Here is a 23806-nt window from a genome sequence, read left to right on the forward strand (position 1 = left end):
AGTAGTACAAATTTGGATACATTCGCTAGTAAATATACAGGGGTAGCTGGATTGCAGTATGAATAAGGGGACGATTTAACGGTGCATTTAAAATATAGCTTTTCTTCTTAGAACGAATCATTTGCGCATTAGGATAAAAGAAATTGAGCATTAAATAAATATATTTCTCTAAAATAAAATAAAATGCTACATTAAACAATTTTTTATTTGTAGTAAGAAATAATAAAAAATGTTTCGATTATTAAACAATTAAAAGGTGCAGTAAATATGAAAAATATAGTGCTTTCGGCATAAAAAAGGGTCACTATTGTTAATTTATAAGAAAAACCATGCTTTTTTGCTCTATTGCTTTGAACACTAATGGAACAGTCTATTGTTATTTGCAAAATTAACTGTCTAGCAGCCCTTTAATCATTGTAACGGTCGAGAGACATGGTAAAGTTGCAAAAGTGGAGGTGTTCGGTGGTAGTGGTAGGTTGGGGCTGTTATCATTAGCAGTGCCGGCCTTGCACCCTATGGCGATAAGTTTCAATTTCAAATGATCAATTCTAATTTTAAATTTTAAAGCGCCTTCGGTGCATGGAGTGGCGCCCCAACATACTCGGCGCCCCCCGACCCAGCCCCCTCCTAAAACCGGCACTGATCATTAGGAATGTTGGGAACGTTGCCTATCTTTAATGCTCAGCGTTAATGCGCATTTCATTCTTTTTAGGTTGCATTATATTTAAATTTTACATTTATATTTTTTAATGATATAATATTTTATTTAATTCACAAATTTTATGAAATGCTTACGATAAATTTGTATTATAAAATGTGCATTTAAATTGTCCCCTATGAATAATACAAAGCTTTATAAGAATTGGAAATGGTTGTCCTTAGTTACAAAATCAATATTTGATATATTTACAAACAAAAACTACTTGGCAGTTGCATTCAATAAATGAAAAATGACCACCACGGTCAGGTTTGTAGAATTTTTTTCTCATAATAGATGCAATTGAGTTCTGCCGATTATTTAAATCACATATATTCATTTCAATTATAAAGATGGACTATATTAAACAACGTGGAGAGGCTGACATTTGTCAATAAAGATGTCATCGCCATGCATAGTAGCATGCACATCATATTTCACAATCTGACTTCACATATTGAATCAGTTTATACAGCTCAAGATCAGACAACCGGAGATGGAGTGCAATGTTTCATCGGTAATATTACCGTCAACAAATACATACTAAGAAATCTTCACCACTGTAGACATCATTATTCTTTCAGGTCATAAAAATATGTATGCTTTTGCTTTCGCTGAAAAGTGTGAACATTCCCACATATACATGATGACATATCCTGATTTTAAGACGATGGTTAAAATAAAAGGTATACATGTTTCAATCTTGATATGAATTTTATAACATTTTTTATTGAGAGGATCTTATTTTAGATAGCAAATTGAAGACTTTCTTAACTTTGGAGTTGACGGAAGGTGAATATGTGGTTGCTTTGTCTGATGATCCCAGTCGTCAGATAGTCGTGTGGAGTTGGAGAACGGAACAGAAGTTGATTTGTTACGATATCGATGTAGAAAGCTCGAGGCACACCTTTAGGTAAACACCTTTAGGTAAATGTTAGGGTAAGGATAGAATACGAAACGCAAATGATGTGGGTTTTCAATTTTCAGATCGAGTACAAACTCTCTGCTGTTTTGTTATTGTTGGGATAGTAATTTTAGCGTGTGGGAAGTGATTCCGACATACAAAACATGTTTGCTCTTAAACAGATCACTGTATAAAGAGACGACACATTTCGTAGACGTAGTTTGGACGAATGAAGGAAGCCTCTACGCTGTTAACGAAGATGCTGATTTGTATTCTGTACTATTTTAAAATTTGCTTTTCTATACTTGGTGTATCAATAATGTTCACTATTGATCGATAGCTATAGTCTTTCTCCTATTTCCACAACTACTCTTGATATTTGGTCAAAGTTTCCGATTTCATCTAGTAAAATTGTATCTTACACCTTTTTTGTTTTGCATATAAAGGTTGCAATAGACGGACATCACTTGGCAATTGCCAAAGAGTGGACTTCAACAATGGTGGATGTACACAAACCAATACTGGCTTATTATAAAGGTGGATTTGCAATATTTGGACCGAGTCTACAAATTCAGGTAGTTATATAAATTCCATACCATAAATATAGAATATACATAGATATGCCTTTACATACAAATTTCGTTGGAGATCTTGTCGCCATTAACTGAGGGGTGCGGGGGGTTTAACTAGCGGGGAAGTGGTGAAAAAAAAGATCGACGCAGCGGTCGGCAGTGGTCAGCAACCAGTTTATGTACATATGTACATGCACTGAAGTTTTATTTTATTGGACACTCCGCGTGACAGTATACCAAACTAATAAAGCCATATTAAGAAAAAAATACTTAGCTATACACACTATATTAAACTACAAATGTATGTTACTATAATAAAACCATCATTAACTATCACAATATTTAAATATTAGTAAATTCCACAAGGATCAATTTTAAAGCCGACACTTTAATATTTAGTTCATTGCTTGTAGTTTTAAACTTAATATCGATTTCTGAATTTCCTTCAGTGCCAACAATATATAAGTGTGCATTTAGAGACATCTGTGGCAGAGGTTGTCGACCGCTGTTCAATCACTGCATACAACACTACATACATCGCGCCGATATTTCATTATATGTTAAAATACTACTATAATTGAAGACATTATATATTAATTCTTACTTATGATATGTAATGCCATCCGCCTTTTTATGTTTTCTTGAGTAATTGTAGCACAATTTCACTGAATACGTTGGCATTTTCGAAAAACGTCAATCGACCTTCTGACTTAGAAGCTAACTAGCTACTGAGAGAGAGTGTGCATGATCTGTAATTTTTTTTGTTTGTGCATGGTCCAACAGGGTGATCGGCTTAGAGCGTAAGGGCGTATCTATGGTATTCTATATCTATGTGCCATACTTAATTTCATTTACAAAAGCACTTTTGAAGCTTTGCGTCATCGCTCAAAGTTTACCAATATATACCATTTAGAACTTCAAAGACTTCACTGTCACTTCTATAGCGTCTTGTTAAATAATTTGTGAAGTTTAAAATTTAAATATATATATATATATATATATTTGAATCCTAGCACTTGAAGAAAAACAAGGAGTGGTCAGTCGCTTGGAGTCATCAGCTTGATTGTGCTATTTCAACCATGGTATCGTCGAGCAATGGTGAAAATTTGGTGTTTGTCACTGTTCATGGTGATGTTTTCAAGTTACAAACGGACAATGAACGTGTCGTTTGTAATATTGTCGCTATTTGGCAAAGGTTTGTTGAGAAATGATCTGTTAAGTTTTGATTTACACATCACGAAATCATTTATGATTTAATAATATACTAATTTATTTTAGACATATCACAGCCATCGATTTGTTATATCCGAATTGTGAAGAGTTATTGACGTTGCACTCAAAGAGTGTTCTCTGTTTATGGAAGTGCACCACTGGAATATTGGTATGATTTTGTTTACGATTAAGTTATATTATGATTCATCGAATGTACTTTTGATAATTTTCAGAAATCGAGATTTCAATTTGAAGACGACGTATTCTGTCTAAAATCTTGTCCAACGGAATCAACGGTGGCCATGTCATGTGGGTCTGAAGAGAAGCATGGTGTTTATTTGATGCAATTCGATGCGAATGCACCTAAAACTGCGTCAAAGTGCATCACGAAACACCGGATCGACAGAATAGTCTGGTCGAATCGGGAAAAGGAGTTCCTGGCATCGGCGATGCACGTCGGAGAGATATTTTATTTGAAGGTTATAAGAATTACCTTATATCATGTTGAAAAAATTGTTTGACTAGCTGATACTATCACTCCTAAGATATTTATTATGGTACTTGAGGATATGTGTAGGAAATGAGAGAATCTTGGGATCAAAATCAATGGTCGACAGCTGAGTGACCGTTGTTATAGCTAATTTAATCAACATATTTACAGAGTTGGAAACGAAAAGTCAGAGAATATAATACAATATTTATAATAAATAATAAACCAAAAGAAGTAGTTCATAGTATTTACATATTTATATGCATGTATTTACGCCAAGTCATCAACGAGCAGTGTCTTGTGTTGTTTGGAAGGTGTGGACATCTCTGTATTGATGTATCTTTTATATAGATTTCAGATGAATGGAATCTCAATGTTGTATACTTTGTCGATGTCAATAAAATGCTGAACAACATTTGCATTTCCGAAGTTAACGGCCAGCTATTTTTGATGGCCCTGTTGGAAAGAGGTTATTTTAATTGAAATAATTGAAATGGAACTTACATATTTAAAATATAATAACTTATTAATATTTATTAGATAAAGCAGTGTTTTTTTATAATCTTGAGGAAGCCAAAGCCATAGAAATTAGAGAGAAAGATGTGACTTTTAATGAGCTTGCTTGCTATGGGACAAATCATTTGTTGATGACTCTGCAAAGTAGTACAAGAAAAATTAACATTTATGAAGTGTTGATGAGTGTGTGTACATTTTTTTGCATTTGTAATGTTTTATTTGATATATGTATCTATGATGTATACATTTTAAGTGTATTTTAGGAGAATTTGCCGTATTTGGAGTCTGCGAATGAAATATATTCAAAATATAAAATAAACGGACTGTTTGTTGAAAATAATAGGGCTAGAGTCGCCCATTGGAATAACTATATTATAAATTTAGTTCAAATACATCCCGTGATTGATGACAGTTTGTATTAACTAGATATACAGCTTATGGCGTAGTTTCTACACATACATATGTATGTTTTATTTATTTGATAATATGAATGAACGTTTCAGTGTGTGAAATTGTGGTGTGTCATCGTTTTGACGAAGAAATAAAAAGTTTCATAATAGATTCTAATAATGAGATAGCGGTGTCGTTGACCAAATGTGGAAATATGGTTTTGTACTCGTTGATTGAGTCGAAGCCAACGCCAAGGCGCTCCGGAAAGTTGGAAATATGTTACAAAAAAGATCAAGTTTGTGAATCCAAAATACGCCACTTATTCGACGAACAGACTGGTATGCGTTATTTCCTTATATTATATATGTATGTATGTATAGGACGGGTTAAAGGTTTCGACCGTTTCCCGGCCTATGGAAACTCAGTTGAGTTTGAAAGAGGATCGTTTATTATTTTTCAATTGGTTAAGTTAAGTATAATAATTAAGATGTATTTTTTAAATTAGCTTGATAGCTAAATATATATATAAATAAATAAAATATTGTATGTACGAAGAGGTTGAGCTTCGGAAAAGTGAGCTGGGTGAACTCCAGAGGTTCACTCTGGTGTTGGGAGCTGGTGCGTCGCTTTATATACGTTCTGGCTTAAAGGGTGCCGTGTGCAGATGCTTTGTCTTCGTTTCCAGGACACGTGTATTAGAGACACGTGTTGACCTATTTTCGAGGCACGTGTGTTCGGTACACGTGTGGTTTATAGCTATGGGGTCAGCGCCAGGACGTCGTTCATTTAAGAATGCGGGCATGTGCCACGCGTAAAAGACTTTTCAGACATGTGTTACGGTTGGCTGATGACATCACTGTTGGGTTTCGTTCGTTTTACGATCGAGCGATGAACTCTTTCTTCTGGAATGGTCGAAGGGGACGTTGCCCTTGAGTTATGCATGTTTGTACAAGATAGATGATGAGATCACTGGTTTTGATTCGTAATAGCACAAGTCGTGCTAGATTCCTACATATGTAATGGTAAAAAAATATTGTTCTAATGATATGTGTGTTATTATAACTCATATTGAATACCAATAAATTATCATTCGTGTTTTGCTTAGATTTAAGCAAATAATGTGTGGGCATTGCAATTTAAATTTATTAGAAATGTGGATCAGCCGTAAGTTGCGGGAGGAGGAAATCCAAGAAACTGAACAATGGTCGGCAGAGCGTGATGTAATAGTCCAACGGTATGAAGTTTTGAAAGGGAAGTTGTCAATGCTGCTGAATGATAATGAAAATGTAGATCCTCTGTATCGTCTACCTTTGGATGTGTTCAGAATGCATACAAAAACCAACCAGAAATTATTTGAAGATGTAAGATTAACACTCAAAAGTCATTCTATTAATAAAGGCCCACCCTCACTCCAAGGATCGCCATTGCTTTTTACTGCATTACTTTTGAACACTGAGCGGGGAGCTTTTGTAAATGGAATGATCTGTACATTGACTTTTAATAATATTTTCTAAAATTAGGTTTATGTTTAGGCTACTGCCGAGAGGGAGAATATGAAAGTGGCATTTGAGAATCAAATCGAAGCTCAGGATCGCATTACCGCGTGGATCAAGTCAATGTGTTGGGACACCGTGGAAACGGTCGGGAAAGAGCTATGTCCAATATTCGGCAAAAAGGCTGTTGAAAATTATGCCCTTTTGCCGGCAAGCAGCACCGAAGACATCGAAGTTGAAATGTGCAACATTTTAAAATCTCTGGAATCGGACAAGAGTGATTCGCTGGTGCTGTCTTGGAAGACTTTGATCAATACTATGTACATATATAAGTATATAATATGCGTTTTTCATAAACATACAATGGTTAGCTCGTAATTTGGCGGTTTGAAAATTCAATCATTACTTATAAGTCTGACTGGAATTGTGGAAATACATATGTATATAAATTACATTTTTTTTACTTTATCTACATATGTACGTAGTAACAATAGATGAAGTTTTGTGATCATGCGAATATTCGAACTCGAGATTTTGATGAAGATTCGAACTCAGAATCGATCACTGATCACGTTTTCATAATCTAGAAAAAATGTGTGTGTGTGTGTGTGTATTTTGGGGATTTTTTGAACACCGTTAGTCCTATCGAACTGAAACTTAGTATCGGGTACTGAAATTCGTATCGACACGACGTGAATTTTTTTCAAATTTTTAAGTTGACCGGAAATGGTACCTCCCCTTATAGGTGTCCTCTTTTTTTTTAAGTTTTTGAATTCAATTATCTCCCAAACCGCTAACTGAATCGGGATGAAGTTTTTTTACATGTAATAGAAATAATAATCTTTATAACCTTATATTTTTATCTGAACCGGAAGTAGTACTTTTACTCTGGAGAATCGAGGTTTTTTTTATGTTTTTCTCAGAAACCTTTTGGTTTATTGAACTGAAATTTCATTTCTAGAAGTTTAAGCGTAATAAAAAGTTATGTATAAAATTTGGTATGCATCCCTCAACCGGAAGTGGCAGTTTACTCTTGTTCGATTGTCTTCCACTATTTTTTTTGACCCCTTAAACATATGTGTTCTTCATGAAAAAATTCAAGTATAATTCTTCTATCAATGTGATGAAAATAAAAAAAAATACTAAATTCAATAAACCGGAAGTGGAATTTTTTCCTCTTAAAAAGGTCAAAAATGTTGTGCCCACTATTCTGTCCACACCCCTGAACGTATCAAACTGAAAATTTATATTTGCATTCTTTATACACTAAATTAGAGCTGATAAGGCTTTGGTCAGAATTCGTAAACCGGAAGTAGTATTTTTTTTAAACAATATTTCATTATTTTATTTTGACCTTTTAAATTATTTTTATTTTCTTGATATTTAATGTGTATAATACTGATAGTGGTTTAAAGTAATAAAAAATTTTTGAACAAAATCCGACAACCGGAAGTAGAACTTTTGTCTTGCTAGAAAATGCTGTCATAGTTATTAGTATTTCATAATCTGTCTGTACGGTTCAATATCGAATTTTGATTTGTAACCTTCTTATATTCCTCAAATACATAGATAAAGTCAGGGGTTGGTCACATCCGAATTTTTTTAACATTGACAAACTGCATTTATGAAAACTTTGTATATCATTACCATGTTGAATTTAGAATTTAGAATTTTAGAATTTAGTGTGATATAAATTAATTTTCTGAATGGGTTTTGAATAGTATCATACATATGTATTATATTTTTTGATTGTTTTCAGAAATTTAACCAGCGTTAGTATTTTATCGATGACTGGTAATACTGTGATTGAAAACAAAGGAGAAGTTAACGATGAAGCTTTCAATGATTTGAGTGTGTCTTCAGCGGATCAGTTTATCGGAAGTCAGGATTTAGTCTGTTCCCAAATGCTGATGCATACATACATGCAGATGAATTGGAGCGTGAAAAACACACAGGTCTCTTTATTATCTAAGACTGAAATTCAATGTCTACAGTATCACCCTAGTAATTTTGTAATATGTGACCTTTAGCACACGACACGTCTCCTTCAATTGTATTTCAATGAAAAATTCGAAGAAGTGATGGAACTCAAACGCAAAGAAATCTCATCGGTGGTCGCCGGAAGTGCCAGACTCAAAGTGATAGTTTCTGGTACACAATTTCACCAAATATATTGTATATTGTAGATTGGTGTTGTCTATATCGAATATATCTATATATTTTTTGTTACTTTATAGAACTGAATGCTCTGAATAAATTGAAAGGGAGTGACCAAGTGATAACTCTCTCGTTGGAAGATCCACAGTGGACCCAGGCTGAGATTCCGGAAAAGTTAACAACGGTTGAACCATATGAGGTAGCATGTCCAGTGTAAAGCTCCCTTAGGACGAAAACACACTGAGTGGTATGGAACGTCATGTCCCTGGCTCCCCGCTGTGACAGTGGGTGTTCCCCTAACCGAATTCGGGTGTGGTTGCACGTGCAGAGTACATATGTTTCTCCTGCATATCTGCAAATATGGAATTCACCGTTATCCATCACTGTCAAGCAAGAATAAATACAAGGGTAAAATATCACCGAAAACACGCCAGGGGGTGATTTTTGGGGCTGTATACCATGTATATGGGCTAGGGGTACTGCGTTTTTTTCGCATTTTTAAAAGTATCCAAAAAAAACACGTACCATGTACCATTCAGTGTATAGGGCGGGTGACAGGTTTCGACTGTTTCCCGGCCTCTGGAAACTCAGTTGAGTTTTGAAGAGGATCTTTATTACTCGATTAATACAGGTGTATTTGTATGTATGGCGAAGTAGCTAGTTGCGGAATAAGCCAGGTCGAGCTCCCGAAGCTCACTGGCATCTGGGGACGATGCGCTGGTTTATATAGGTGTTGCTTGTGCAACGTGTAGCTCGGCTGGTGAGATCACGTTCTGGAAGATTCCTACGGGGTCAAGGTCTTCCTTTGTGTGTTGCGTTTGAACGGAAGTACTTCGGCCAAGGTTGACTCTCGTGTTCGAACATGACGCGATGATATCATTTGTACAGCTTGAGTTCGATGAGGGAAATAGGTGATATCTTCGATCTAGTTTCGTATAGTACAAGTTGTGCTATATTCCCACAAGTGTGTCCCTTAATAATATTCTCATGTCTTATTGCACTTCGTTTAGTCATGGATGTTAAAATTCTGATCGGTTTCAGATCGATGTTTCGCCGTACGTCAGTCTTGACGATGCAATTAAAACCACCCCTGAAGTAGTGCCATCGGATCCGTTTTACGAGAGGGCTCTCGTGGCCATGATGGACGCCACGCTGGAGAAGTTATGGCACGAAGAAATAAAAAAGCCCATACCAAAACCTCACTGCATGGTATGAATTCGTGCATTTGTGATTCAGATATTAAACAGCTATAGACTTACGCGGAACATTTTCAGAGCGATAAAACCCCAGACGAGTTCACCGAATCCGATCTGATCGATATCGGCGAATGGGAAGCCAGCGTGGCAGAAAGGGAATCGGAACGGGAGAGGTATCGCATGATGCTGCATCAGGAGTACGACACACTTTCTCAATCCCTGAACGCCGAAATTCACAGGTTCAACAAGAAAGTCGAAGAGTTGTATGTGCTCAAGTTGAAGGTGGAGTCGGCGATAGGACAGGAGGAGTTGAAGATCATGCTGCTGAGGGAGCACAACCTGAGGCGAATGGAGGCCGTCGAGAAGTATAAAGAGCTCGAGTATGTTGACAGTTTTACAGGCCTAAGTTTAGAGCGGATAGATTCAGCTCTCAGAATGTTCATGTTACATCCGTCTTTCAGATCCGAAATGTTGCAATTGGAGAACGAGCAAGAGAGATCGTACGCCGAGATGAACGTGGTGCAGAATCAAATGGCAGAATCTCACGCCGCTTGTGAAATTCTTTCATTGCGCGACAGGACGCTGGATAAAAACTTCAAGACGAATTTGGGGGAGGTTTCACCCGTTGTTCTAGACTTGTGCTATAAGTTGTTCAAGTAAGTGAAAATAAACAATTGGACCTACATACTAAGTTTTACACAGTGAACTCGATCGTAACAAATCTGCCGATCTAAAAAATACCCTGAGCGTTAGGTCCATTATGCAAAATCACGGCTGTTTCATGTTTTTCCAGGAAGCGTCCTAAATGGCATGCTAAACCATCGATGACAGTGGGAGTGTTGTATGAGATGGCGTCTGCAGCTCTGTGCAAAGAGAGACCGCCGTTTCTGCACCACGATTGTTTGGATTATTTAAAAGGGTAAGAAATTAAATATGCATATGTATATATGTATTTATCTATGAATATTATCCAGCAGTTCACATGACGTCATATCGTGTGTGAATGTTTCTACAGTGGTCGAAGAAAACTGGTTTTGCTTGATGCGTTATGATGACATGTACTGCTGTATAGTATGAATATATATTTTGCCAGCTACTGCTGGTACGTGCACTTACCGAGAATACTTTCCGTATTTGCTAATACACATTAAAGCGCATGTTGGCGAATTTTCCGCAAATCAATCAAGTGTTAGCTAGCTAGATGGTCAGTAAAATCAGCCGATCGATACTCACCTATAATGAAACGAAGTCGCTTTCTAGTATGAAAATGAGAATTGTTGAATGTACTATACACATACATATATACAGGGCCAGAGCTCACTTCTTGTTAAGTTTTTTTATTGGAAAAGATTATATTCAAATTATATTATATAGAATACTAGCTGAACCCAGCATGCGTTGCAATGCCACAATAGCGCATGCAATTCCCGTTCCCGTTCCTGTTCTCGTTCCCGTTTTCGTTTCCGTTCCCGTTCCCGTTCCCATTTGTTGGAAAAACGCAGGCAGCGAACATATTTGAAATTATTCCGTTGCAATGACACTCATTCCCGCTTTCCCCGTTTCCGTTCCCGTTTTTTCCCGATTTTTTTTCACAGAAATCTTCCCGGACATGCATACAAGAAATTCTGAAAGTTCCATCGTAATCGGTTCAGTGGTTTAGGAGCCTATTCGAGACACACACACACACACAGGCATTCATTTTTATATATATATATAGATTCGTTTGAAACATAAAAAACGTTGAGACAAAAAGGTGCCGGAACGCCGTTCCATCGCGTTAAATGGAAAAAAAACCCTGCATATATGTATAGTAATTAATATGTAAAAGTTGAAGTGTATCTTCCAGTTGTAACATATTTTGACTAATTGGAATATATTCCGTTTAACCCACGTAAGTTGATTCATATGGTGAATTACATTCTAACTGAAAATACAGTTCAACTATAAGTTTGTACCAGGTAAGATATGTACAGTGGTTAGGCTTTCGTGATGACGTCACTTGACAAGTAAATTGAGTTGGAAAGACACATTTTTTGTTTCGACCAAATTCTTATAGTTATCGTAATACGGTACTCATTACCTTTATTTGTAACGTCTAGCAAATATGAACGCATTATTGAATTCTAAAGCATTCGTAAAAACATCAGAGCTGTCAAAACTCAACTGTTATAGTACAACTGGCGCACATTGTTCAAAAGTGTTATAGGGCGGGTTAAAGGTTTGGACCGTTTCTCGGCCAATGGAAATTCGGTTGAATCTTGAAGAGGATCTTTATTACTCGATTAATACAGGATGTAACGCGACGTTCTCCCATCGTCCCATAGGGCAACACTCGCCCTTTATTTCGAGTGGCCATCCAGGGAAAAGCCTTATAGGCGCGCGCGCATGTAGAGCGCGCTCTCTCACCCGCGATCGCCCGTCGAAGAAAGATCTCTCCTGTGCACGTCTCCAGGGGGAGACGGGGCCCAGAGATCCATCACCATCAGTGCTGAAGAACCGCTGCGAGGTCGAGTGTAGCATCACTCCCTCCCCTGAGTTCCAGCACAACTTCCCCTGCATTCCTCACGCTGTTTCCGGAGAAACCTCAGCCGTGAGACCACGAGGAAGCTGTTATCAACGAAGACGACTTGCAGTCAGGAACCTCCCCGACTATATACATATATATCACTATCCCCAGGTTAGTCCACGTTTCTACATAACCCAACCCTTGGAAGAACGCCGTAAACGCCCTCTACATCACCACCGCAAGATCAGATAAGCGCGCGTAAATCCGTTCATTACAAGGTGTATTTGTATGTACAGCGAAGTAGGTAGGTGATTCGCTGGAACGAGCCAGGTCGAGTTCCTGAAGCTCACTGGCATCTGGGGACGATGCATTGGTTTATACTCATACTTAAATAATAGAAGGCAAATAGTAAAAATTGATAAGGTGTTATCCTCTGAATTTGTAACACCTCATGGAGTGCCGCAAGGGTCCAAATTGGGACCCTTATTATTTATATTATATATAAATGATATTGTTAAGGTAATTAAGATGTGTAAAATACATTTGTTTGCAGATGATACATTGATATATATAATTGGAAAGAATGTTGATGTAATGTCTGAGATTTTAAATATAGAATTAAATTATGTGAATGACTGGTTGTGTGAAAATAAATTTAAGTTGAATGTGAATAAAACAAAAATGATGTGGTTGAATGGTAAAAATAAAAATATATTGAATGAAATTAGAATTGATGATAAGTTAATTGAAAAAGTTGAAAATATAAAATACTTAGGTGTATACATAGATTCAGGACTAAATTTTAAAATGCACGCTGACTATATAATAAAAAAAATGGCTAGAAAAGTTGGTGTATTATGTAGATTAAGAAATATTTTAAGTAAAAAAAGTAAAATTTTAGTGTTTAATTCAATTGTTTTGCCACATGTGGTTTATTGTGCCACTGTGCTTAATTTGTTTAGTGGCCAAGATTTAGAAAAAATGCAAAAAATACAGAATAAAGCTATGAGAGCTATTTTGAATGTGAGTAGATTTAAGAGTATTGGAAGTATGTTAGATGAATTAGGATGGATGAGTATTAGAATTAGTCTAAATATAAGTACATTGTCTTTTGTTTATAAGTTAGATCATAAGTTATTACCTAAGTATTTTGATGATTATATAATAAGGAATAGAGATAAACATAGATAAACAAAAGGACAAACTAGTTGTAAGTAGAGTAAGAAAGAATAAGACGGCTGGGGGTGTTTTTCACAGGGGTGTGCTCATGTATGTATAATGCCCTCCCTGAGTGCGTCAGGTCCGCTGAAAACATGGATGCATTCCTGCGAGGTGCGAAGAGACACCTCTGTGAGGGACAGTACATATAAGTTAATTATAAATTTTAGAGTTAAGTATAATAATTAAGATGTATTTTTAAATTAGCTTGATAGCTAAAATATAAATAAATAAAATAAATAAATAAATAAATAAAGGTGTTGCTTGAGCAACGTGTAGCCGGGCTGGTGAGATCACGTTCTGGAAGATTCCAACGGGTCGAGGTCTTCCTTTGTGTTCTATGTTTGATGCGTAGTTGCGTAGCTCCTTGGGATTTCCCGTGTACTCGTGATTGCATATCTGGAGCGAGTCGAATCGCCTTTATGGGTAAGCTGGACGAACTATTTCGGCCAAGGCTGACTTTCGTGTACGAGAACAGGATGCAATGATGTCATTTGTACAGATTAAGTTCGATGAGGGAAATATCATCGACCTAGTTTCGTATGGTACAAGTCGTGCTATATCCCTACAGTGTATTTGCGCTTGTAGATATATAATTTACTAGTTGAATTGTATTCGAATATGAACGATCTAAAGCGCTAGTTGGAATATTACATATTACAACTGAAAATACATTTCGACTGTAACATAAATATTGCGTTTTGATTTCACAGTATAGATCAGTTGGATTCAGTAAATAACATGCCGGCTACAGTGGACGAAGCCGTTTGGACGACGTTGTGCAAGTTGCGTAGGATTAAAATCGACAATGAAATCAAGGTTACATGCGTGCTTATATGATATGATTACAGAAACTTGGCAATGTGTAGTTCTTAATGTGTGTTAAATAAATCATGATCAGATGCGTGCAGCAGCCGCAGAAGTGGTCGAAGTTGAAGCAGCCTATGCCGCTTGTCAGAAGAGAACCAACGCTCTCAGATCGCACCATCAAAAGTTGAAGACTGATATAACTAATCATCGCACGTACATGGAGAAGCAATCTAGAAACTCTCCGATACAGGTGGTATACAATATTTTCTATAACTGTATTATGAAATGTTTTTTTCACGACCTGAAATGATTGTAGCTCATCGTAAAGAGTGGCCTTGTCGAAATCGACATGACGGGGCATTTGAAGGATTTTGACGAGGCTATATTGACTAAACAGGAGGAAATTGAAGCTATAAACAAGCAGATAAGGGTATAAATATGTACATGTACTGTTTAAAAGTTCGCTAATTGTTGTTTAATGCATAAATTTTATTTTTTAAACGTTTTCTAGAAAGCCGCCCAGAAGAAATTAAGCGCCGAACGGGCAACTTCTAAGTTCAAAAACCGCATTTTGGAGAAAGAGTGGGAGCATGCCACGTTGAAAATGAAAATAAAGCAGTTGGAAGACGACTTAAGTCATTTCGAACGCATTAAGGTATATACGAAACCCCACAAATCGATTCAGGAAGTCAACGATTCTATTTAACTTGATTGTTTTCACGAAGGTGACCAAAGAAATTCAAGCATACATCCACAATAAGACGAACACTGCAAATACGGTCGATATTGATAAGAAGGTGCAAATGACGAAGTCCTACTTTGACAAGCAACTCTTGGACCACATGCAAAGAGTAGACGAATTGGAGGTTGTGGCAATATATGAGCCGTTATATTTGAAAGTCCAATTTTCAATTAAAAAAAAAACACTATTTCTGATTGACTCAATTCATAAATTTTTGTAACTTCTTTTGGTTCGATATGTTCAGAATCTCAGAAAGGTAGAATAAACGTATTACAGGCCACCAGTATTTTTTTTTTAATATTGTTGCGTGGACGTGAAGAGTGTTTTCCGGGATCGGAGAGAAAGACGTAGTAGTGTAGTAGAGGTTATTTATTGTCACCGGAGCCTGAGGGGGCCATGTATTGTTCAAAGGTTGTAAATGCATTGTTAAAGGTTTGCCGAACAATGGATAGCACTGTGACTATCCTACCTCTAGTTATTTATTGGTCTACACCAGTGGTTCTCAGGCGAAATTTTACCGTGGCCGCACAGGTGATAATAGTGGTCCCATGGAAATGTCTGGTGACCGCACCAAATTTAATCAAATAAATTAAAGTTACAAAAAAATGGATCAATTTATTCATAAAATAAAAGAAATTTTAACATTTTGGTATCTATTTATTTAATAATAATGCAAATGGAAATTGCTCAATACTCCTTTCTTCCAATGCAAGCCGCATTGCTGCTTCTAAGTTTGCGTCTGTCAGCTGGTTTCTAAATTTGTTTTTAATAAAGTGCATTACACTGAATGATCTTTCGCAATATACGGTAGTGGGAAAAATAGACAATATTAATAAAGCAATTGTTGCCAAATCTTTATATTGGTTTGTTTCATTGTCAACGTATATTTCCAACCAAAATTTTTGAACCGAAATATTATTAAAATGGTTATTAAGTACTTGATCATGACTAATTTCTAATAATGCATATTTTACGTTAGCCCAGTTAATTAATCTCAATACCGAAAATGATTTTATTGTATTTTGTAGTACTATGAAATTTTCATTTGTCATCATAATAAAAGGGGAAGATACAAAAGAAAGTTTAAAAAAAATTCAATTCTTCGAACCTTTTATCAACTTCCAGATTCAGAGATTTAAGCCACTCTATTATTATAAGTTTTAATTTTAATTTTGAAGTTGTGTCTGTCATCTTATCTATCAAATCACTAACAGAAGATAAAATTGAAAAATTGTCATTTTCAACTTCCGTCACAAGGCTTTTCGCTATATTTTTTAGTTTGTCAATGATGAGCATGGTCTCTATTATTGTTAAGTTACTTTTTTTGTAGTTTTTAAAATATATTTAATTCTTTTTAAATATTAGTATTATTTACTATTAAGTCGCTGGTGGCCGCAGTAAAATCCACTAGTGGCCGCACTTGAGAACCACTGGCTCCGAATGCTCTACAGTTCGAGAGCGTCCCATATTTATACTCATCGGGCGCTCTCTGTACACAGATATTCGCGAGATCCTATTGGTCAATGAGTTGCGCGATCCTATTGGCCGTTATACACGACTCTTCTATACGTCGAGGCCATTTTGGCACGAACGCGAGATCAGGTGATCAGCGCTATTAAACCATCGCCACTCACCTAATCTCTACGTTACAATATTGTATTAAATTTTTTGCGAAATATGTCTTGAAATTAATTATTTCTTGGGCTTATGCCACTTTCAATTATAACGGCTCATATTTATGTTATAAATAAGGCTTTGATGTTCTATTGAAAATTCGATGTATCTAATACAGTTAAAAGTGGGATCGATCAAGGCTCAGATGAAATCTTTGGATCGCTCGATCGAACGTTTGAAGAAAGATGCTGGCGAAACGCAAGAGAAAGAGGCTGAAGTTGGGTTACAGAAACAGCAAGACGTTACTAAAAGGTATTATACATTTCGATTTGTTTTAATTGTGTTTGTTGGGAAATTTGACATGATTTTTTCGTTTTGTTTTTAGAATAAATCTTTTTATATCGAGGAATAAATTGGCGAACGAGATCAAAAGGCAGGATACAACGATTGTTATGTTGCAAACGGAATTGGAGTTGCAACGTCTCCGCACGTTTCCCACTCTGTCGATATTTCAATCGTATTGAAATGTCACAACTGTAAAATAATAGTCTGGAAGATACATATATAACGTGTGAATGATGATGGGTGACTTAATATTAAATTTCGTGTAATGAAAATTTGTAATTCAATAAAACAATTCCAGTCATATTAGTCATTTATTTACAATACACACGTTGAATTAAAATGTATGTGTTTATTGTACAAACATTAATAAATAATTTTTCAGTCTTTGCACACGACGTTGACGATAAATACGATGGCACTATTACAATTCCTTAGAAAAATAGGCATTTTTTTTTAAATGACTGAAAAACTAACTGAAATAAATGCTAATTATCCGATACACAATGAACAGAGAACAAAATAATATATATATATATATATATATATATATATATATATATATGTAGGAGTGGAATTGAACGAAAGGCTGATGTATGGGCTATGGCTGAGAAAGGGTATGTCACGACTGTTTGTGAGAAGGGGATGGAAAGGGGCAGGGATGTAACGGTTAGTAGCAGTTGGACCTGTGCTCCGCGCGGTTGGTCGCTAAACCTCCGCACGTATCGTCTTAATAAACAACATGACTGAAAACGCACGTGTTTGATCTTCACCTCAACCGCCACATCCCAACCGTGGTCCTCAACAGCGTCATCTGTCAGGAATCTCTACCACATATATATCGGATAAATGCTTTATGCCAACTCCATACGTGGGCCATTGGCTTCGTAGGCCAAAATGTGTGTGGACAACGGCTTATGCCTTGGAGTCGGCATTACGGTCTACACAAAAAGCGCATAAAACATACTGCTTATTAATTACATATTACTTTTATTAAATTCGTTACAATGTAAAGATTCATAGGTTATTGTCACAAGTTTGATCAATATCTAAATAGGGAATTCGAACGGGTTCGTGTGTTAGTATTAAATGAGATCATTTTCCTTTTTTCTTTAAATAACTCGATGATTTTGGTCACGAGTTACGGCTACGCGTGTGCGTGTGTATAATTTGTATGAAAATTGTGCTTCTCACTTACGTTAGTCATATAATACAAAGTTTATAGAAAAGTATTCAATCGAATTAGACCGAAGTTACTACATATGAACGTACAAAGAATCGCAACATTGTCAAATATGAATTTTTTTATCATTCAAGAGACATTTTTAACCATTGTAAAATACAATGTAGAAAAATTACAGTAGAAAACATTCAAAGCGCTTACAATATATGTATAGTTTTTTTTAATATTATTATTATGTATAAGAGGAATAAAATATTTTTTTATAAAACTTAGTATTGTGAGATGTTATACTCAATTTCAATTACATAGGCACTATGGAATAGCATTGATCAATGTTTCTTTAATAACTATCTAACGCCCACATCTAAGAATGATTGAAGTTGGTGTGTCTGTGTGCGATAACGCTCGCCGCACTATAATAGTCGTTTCAATTCGACATATGTACGTCACAGTTGAAACAATGCCAACAAAACGTACGAATATAATAACAGAACAACAAAAAACTTCTATATATGTATATATATATATATATATATATATATATATATATATATATATATATATATATATATATACTGATTGCTACCAATGTTTCCTCTAGGGCAGTGGTTCTTAACCTTGTTGCAGGTACTGACCCCCAACTAACGAACCCCTGAGACTGACTCACCGAACCCAGGTTAAGAGCCACTGCTCTAGGGCAATAAGTCTGAGCATTTAGCGTCATCTATTGAAAATTTATTTAATTAATTCTTTTATTGGTGTTTTATATTGTTTATATGTAGGTAGGTAGATAGTTTTTACCTTTTTTTTCATATTAAACAATTAAATATAAATATATTTAAAAGGTACTTGCAAAAATACGACCGCGTGCCGGTCGAACACATGACCAACACATTTCTTTTTTTTTTAATTAATAGCTTAATATGCCATAACCCATGCGATGATATTTCATCGGGCACAACACTGGTATTAAATAATTTTAAAGGTGCTTCTCCCGATTTGGGAGTGCAATGTATACTTTTTTACATTGGATGGGCAGAGAAATGTTATAAAAATAGAAGCGCCTTTACCATTACATTATTCTTATTGTTAATGCCTTGTCCGCATCCGGACGTCGGCGACCACCTCGTCGATTATTTGAATATATCCGCATCGGTCTTCAGCAGCTCGGAACAGCTCTTCGGCGCTCATATCGGTCCACATGCGCATGTTTCGAAGCCAAGATAACTTTTTCCTGCCAATCCATTTTTTTCCTTCTATTTTCCCCATGGTTATCAAACGGAGAAATTCGTATTTTGGACCCCGTATCATGTGTCCGAGGTACTCCATCTTTCTCCACTTGATGACAGAAACAAGTTCCCTGCCTCTCCCCATCATGCCGAGGACAGCTTCGTTTGATATCTTTTTGGTCTACGGAATCTTCAGCATACGCCTATAGACCCACATCTCAAAAGCTTCAATGCGGCTGATCATCTTGGTTTTCAGAGTCCACGTCTCACATCCGTGTAGTAATACTGTCCAGACGTAGCTCTTCGCGAATCTCAACCGCGTATGAAGATTGAGATGCTCGTTTGTAAGCGCCGCCTTCATTTTTACAAATGCTGTTCTAGCCATCTCGATGCTTAAGATTCTTAGATCTTAGACCATTACATTGCTTGTGTCAATTATACGTGTAGCGTTTCCATAATTGCAGATACACGCACGGAATAGAACCGGGGTCATCACTAAAAAGCGGACCCAGAGCGCGCTGTTCATTGTTCACATGTTGTAAATGCATTGTTAAAGGTTTGCCGAACCTTTTTTACAAAGCATTTACAATAATGGAACAATAGACGGCGCGCTTCCGGTCCTACCTCTAGTCATCGCATATTCACTATAGAAATAAGTTTTATTTTGATACAAATTTATTTACAATTTGAGCATATGGCAGTATTGGGCGTTGGTAGCTAATCCGTTCTTTTCTCAATCGGCGGATTATTTTTATTTACTTTTTTTGCATTTGTTACTTAAATGATTAATTTACTTATAAAAATGTATCCCATGTTGTTTATTGTGTGTTTTTGAATGCATTGTGCAATTTTTAACGATGCAATTGCCCATATGCGAGTAAGATTAACAAACAATCAGATATACGTCGAGCATCAAACACGACTGCCAGGAAAATTATTATGAAATGTCCACAGACATTTGCCATTTGATAATAATACGAAGCCTGAAGCCACTTCTATTATTAAAACATTTCTCTGTTGGATGGGTTGAAAGTTAAGTTGCGTGTGGTAGCCGTTACATATCCATAGTGTCTTGGCAAATGAAATGAAGAATATTTTATATACAATACAAAAGGTATGCAATTGAAATTATTTCAATCAACAATTTTTAGTAATAAAAAAATAATACTAATATTATTACTTACAATTCCTATGTGAATATACATATATATATGTATATATTTTAAAAATATACAATAAAATTTAGATATGTAAGTTTCAGATAAACATTATATTGATACATATTGTGTGACTTAGATTTCGAAGACTAGAATCATTAAAAATATTAGAAATGTCAGTTTCTATTGACAGCCATTTGCCGATAAGTACCCGCACACACCATCGTCAGGTAAACAATATTCATAAATACTGAATTCGTTTTATAAATAAACGTGCGAACTAAGTCTAAAGCGATGAATTCAACACAACGTACTACATCGATACAGTTATATAATATCATTGGTAGAAAGTTAACTTTTATCATTGGAATGTAAGAGTTTTGGATATATTAAAGCGCCGTCCTTTCGTCGTAAACTATGACCGCGTCGGCGTTGAGGCACTCGCTTCGAGATTTGCTCAGAGCTATTACGGCAGCGTCGTCATTCCTCATGCGGTTTTTGCGCTTTTTACTGAAATTCACCTGAAAACAATAGTTACAAGAATGAGTACTGATAGTGAAACACATACTTACATAGTAGTAAGCAAAGTTAATCCTAAAATGGGTTCAAATCGGTTCAGCTGATGTACACTAGCAGATATATGTAAGCCATCCGAACAGTGTGATATATTACTTTTGCGTATAGCTGATGAAGATCGTCCTCCGTGGAAAGTGGGCGTTGTTTAGATCGTAAAAACGCTGGTAGCGATCTGGTCTTCAACGAATCCATACTACCTCCGCTTATCATATCGTCTAAAACTGAATTCATTCACCAAATATTATAATAAGACCATCAAATGTGTGTGTTTCATTGTAAATGTGAGACAAATTGTACCACTACTAGAAGCGTATTGTCCGGTGAATTCCGATATGGTTGTGGCGTTGTTTATGTAGCCGTGATTCGTGACTCGTTCGTGACTCCTGTGATGGTGGTGGTTCGTGTACGAGTTTTCGTGTTGATTCGGGACATAGTTGTTGTGGTTTATGTGACCCGCATAGCTAACTGGTCTGGCGCCTCTCGGTATCTGAATCTAATTACACACACACAAAATGTTTAATTCAAGTACACATGTGCTTACATACATATTAAACAGTTAAAAAGTGTCACGTTTATTTCAACATATATGCGGTTCTACGAAAGAAGCATACCTGTATACCAGCGGGCGGTTGATACATATTCCAGTTGGTTTCTTTCGGTGTATCAATCCTCTTACAACACGGCTCCACTGAAAATATGTTAGATGGCAAGGGTTAGTGTGACCGTATACAGTTGAGAGAGACAATGCATGGATGTATGTAGTTACGTGTAGGTTTGCGATCTCGAGGCATCAGGCAGCAGTAGCAGGTGAGCAGCAGCAGCAGCAACAGTAACACTCCGCAGCCTCCTGCGGTGAGCCACGCTAGCCGTGCACTACCACTACCACCCCCGCCTGTGCCTACACCGTCGTTGCTCTGTAACCAAACATAATGCACCTTCAATACAATATACGGAATAATCTATGTCTACATATATAGAAAACGAATTGGGAATTGGGATTGAGTAAGGCTAAGGTTAAGGTAGTTGGCAGTATAGGCATAATGCAGAGGGTGAGAGTGTATGTGTGTGAAGTGAAGTGTGAAACTCGCCTGCCACATGCCCAGCCGCTAGAGGCGGGCGTCGGGGGCGGAGGCACCGCTGGGGGCGCCAATATTTGCCCGCACGGACATATCACAGCGGATACTGCACTCCGCACTCTCACAACCGAGTCAGATCATCTGACAGCTGGCATAAGTGACCATAGACAATGATTCGGCACATGACACACGAAACACGACACACATGACACCTAAACCTTACAGACCGATTTTTTTTATTTTAAAATGTGGGTTTTCTATGCGTGTTTTTACTAAAACCGTCGACTCATACGTAAGGTTTTCAGATTTCATGCAAGTCAAACCGGGACACCCCCACCCAAAAAAAAAAATTAGATCTTTGACCTTTCTATAGATATTGTCCGAGCCAAAAAACCCACATGGCCGTGTTTTGGGCTCTTACGGGCGCTCACTCATTTTACGAGGCGTGCTCATCTGTCAAACGAGACGCCCGCCTTCCGCCGGCCGAGAAGGTCTTGGCGTGGCTGGTCTACCTTGCCTGACCAGCCAGCGTACTCATCCACAGCCCCCGCCATAAAGGGGCACAGGCGCAGGCGCCGAGAAACTCCCCGGCTCGCCATCTACTCCTTAATAAACAAGGATAAACTGACTTGACGTGTCTAATTTCCCACCCCGCCCTGTTCCAGCACGTGCTCCAGAGCGAGCTGAACGAGAGACGACGACATACACATACAGCCGCTGGTCACCCCATACATACACACACATTACAGCTGCTGAAGCTATCGTTCAGATATATTTTCAATCGAAGTGATAATGTTTATGTTCAGACCAATATTCTGATGGTCGGCGTTCGTAGCCTTACGACCCACCAGGCGCTTTTTGTTTGTATTGGAAGCGGCGGTTTGAGCGCGTTTCCTCCTGTCTCTTCCTACTCAGCCGCCGACGAGTGAACAACCTCGCTCCCGGCGGCTCTCTGACTTCTATTCGCCTCCCGCTTCGGTTGAGTGAACCTTCGTTCCCACCACCGAGTCACCGGTCAGCTCGGCCTGATCGGCAGACGATACTGGGAGTTCAGCTCCAGTATACGTCCAGTGAGAAGTGAGGAACACCCTGGTATCTCTTCGACGAAGTGAGACCAGTCACGTGTTGGGTTTGACATAATCTCAAGCCACACAATACGTGTTCTTTGTATACGAACTCCCCCCCCCCCTCCCCCTTGCTTGCTCTCTGTACATTTAACCTAAAAATACAGTTGATTACATACAGATTTACAACCTGTTTTTTATTACATAAAATCTCTCACCATTTTCCGTCTCCCCGCATCACATTCATACATACGCACACTGTACGAGAGAGGGAGACAGAGAGCAGAGGAGCCATCAGCAGAGACCATACCACAGACGACGAAGGAAGACACCGTGAGGAAAGCCACGCTACGCTTACCGCTGAGCAATTCTACAAACATCACGTCCAAGTGGCTTCTCGATTGAGAACCCCTGGCATCTGTACAGTTTAGAATATGTATAATTGATTTTTTTCCCTTCTATTTTTAATATATGTAAATGAAAAGTGCTACAATTACAATGAAGAAACCAAAGATAGACTTCACGGAGAGGATAAGTGAAAAAATCTAATAAAGTTTTTGGTGCTTTTTCTTCAGCTAAGAGCTTTTAAAGCTTCACATAGCTTTAGAGTGCGTTATATTACAGGTAATAGTGATATCCACCTAGTTTTTGAATGTGAGAGT

General features: G+C 37.2%; 2 protein-coding genes across 2 annotated transcripts; one reads left to right on the forward strand and one right to left on the reverse strand.

Moving 5' to 3' along the window:
- Positions 1–950: 950 nt before the first annotated feature.
- LOC143909968 (cilia- and flagella-associated protein 43) lies at positions 951–17041 on the forward strand. The gene is made up of 29 exons (XM_077428292.1): positions 951–967; positions 1051–1214; positions 1282–1383; positions 1448–1610; positions 1685–1877; positions 2048–2176; positions 3187–3368; positions 3452–3554; positions 3619–3864; positions 4227–4344; positions 4416–4576; positions 4655–4802; positions 4895–5076; positions 5894–6142; positions 6314–6594; positions 8034–8229; positions 8305–8425; positions 8512–8630; positions 9473–9640; positions 9706–10007; positions 10089–10283; positions 10421–10546; positions 14065–14170; positions 14253–14411; positions 14478–14591; positions 14673–14816; positions 14887–15027; positions 16696–16829; positions 16903–17041. Exons 1-29 carry the CDS (start codon positions 951–953, stop codon positions 17039–17041), a joined length of 4602 nt encoding a protein of 1533 aa, XP_077284418.1.
- A 3408-nt stretch (positions 17042–20449) lies between these two features.
- On the reverse strand, positions 20450–22252 carry LOC143908928 (uncharacterized). Its single transcript, XM_077426785.1, has 6 exons — positions 22093–22252; positions 21771–21918; positions 21616–21692; positions 21302–21497; positions 21101–21225; positions 20450–20949 (listed from the first exon to the last, which is right to left on the reverse strand). Exons 1-6 carry the CDS (start codon positions 22099–22101, stop codon positions 20818–20820), a joined length of 687 nt encoding a protein of 228 aa, XP_077282911.1. The 5' UTR covers positions 22102–22252; the 3' UTR covers positions 20450–20817.
- Positions 22253–23806: the final 1554 nt, after the last annotated feature.

Source organism: Arctopsyche grandis, chromosome 3 (assembly GCF_051622035.1).
Source record: "Arctopsyche grandis isolate Sample6627 chromosome 3, ASM5162203v2, whole genome shotgun sequence".
In the NCBI taxonomy this organism is placed as follows: domain Eukaryota; kingdom Metazoa; phylum Arthropoda; class Insecta; order Trichoptera; family Hydropsychidae; genus Arctopsyche; species Arctopsyche grandis.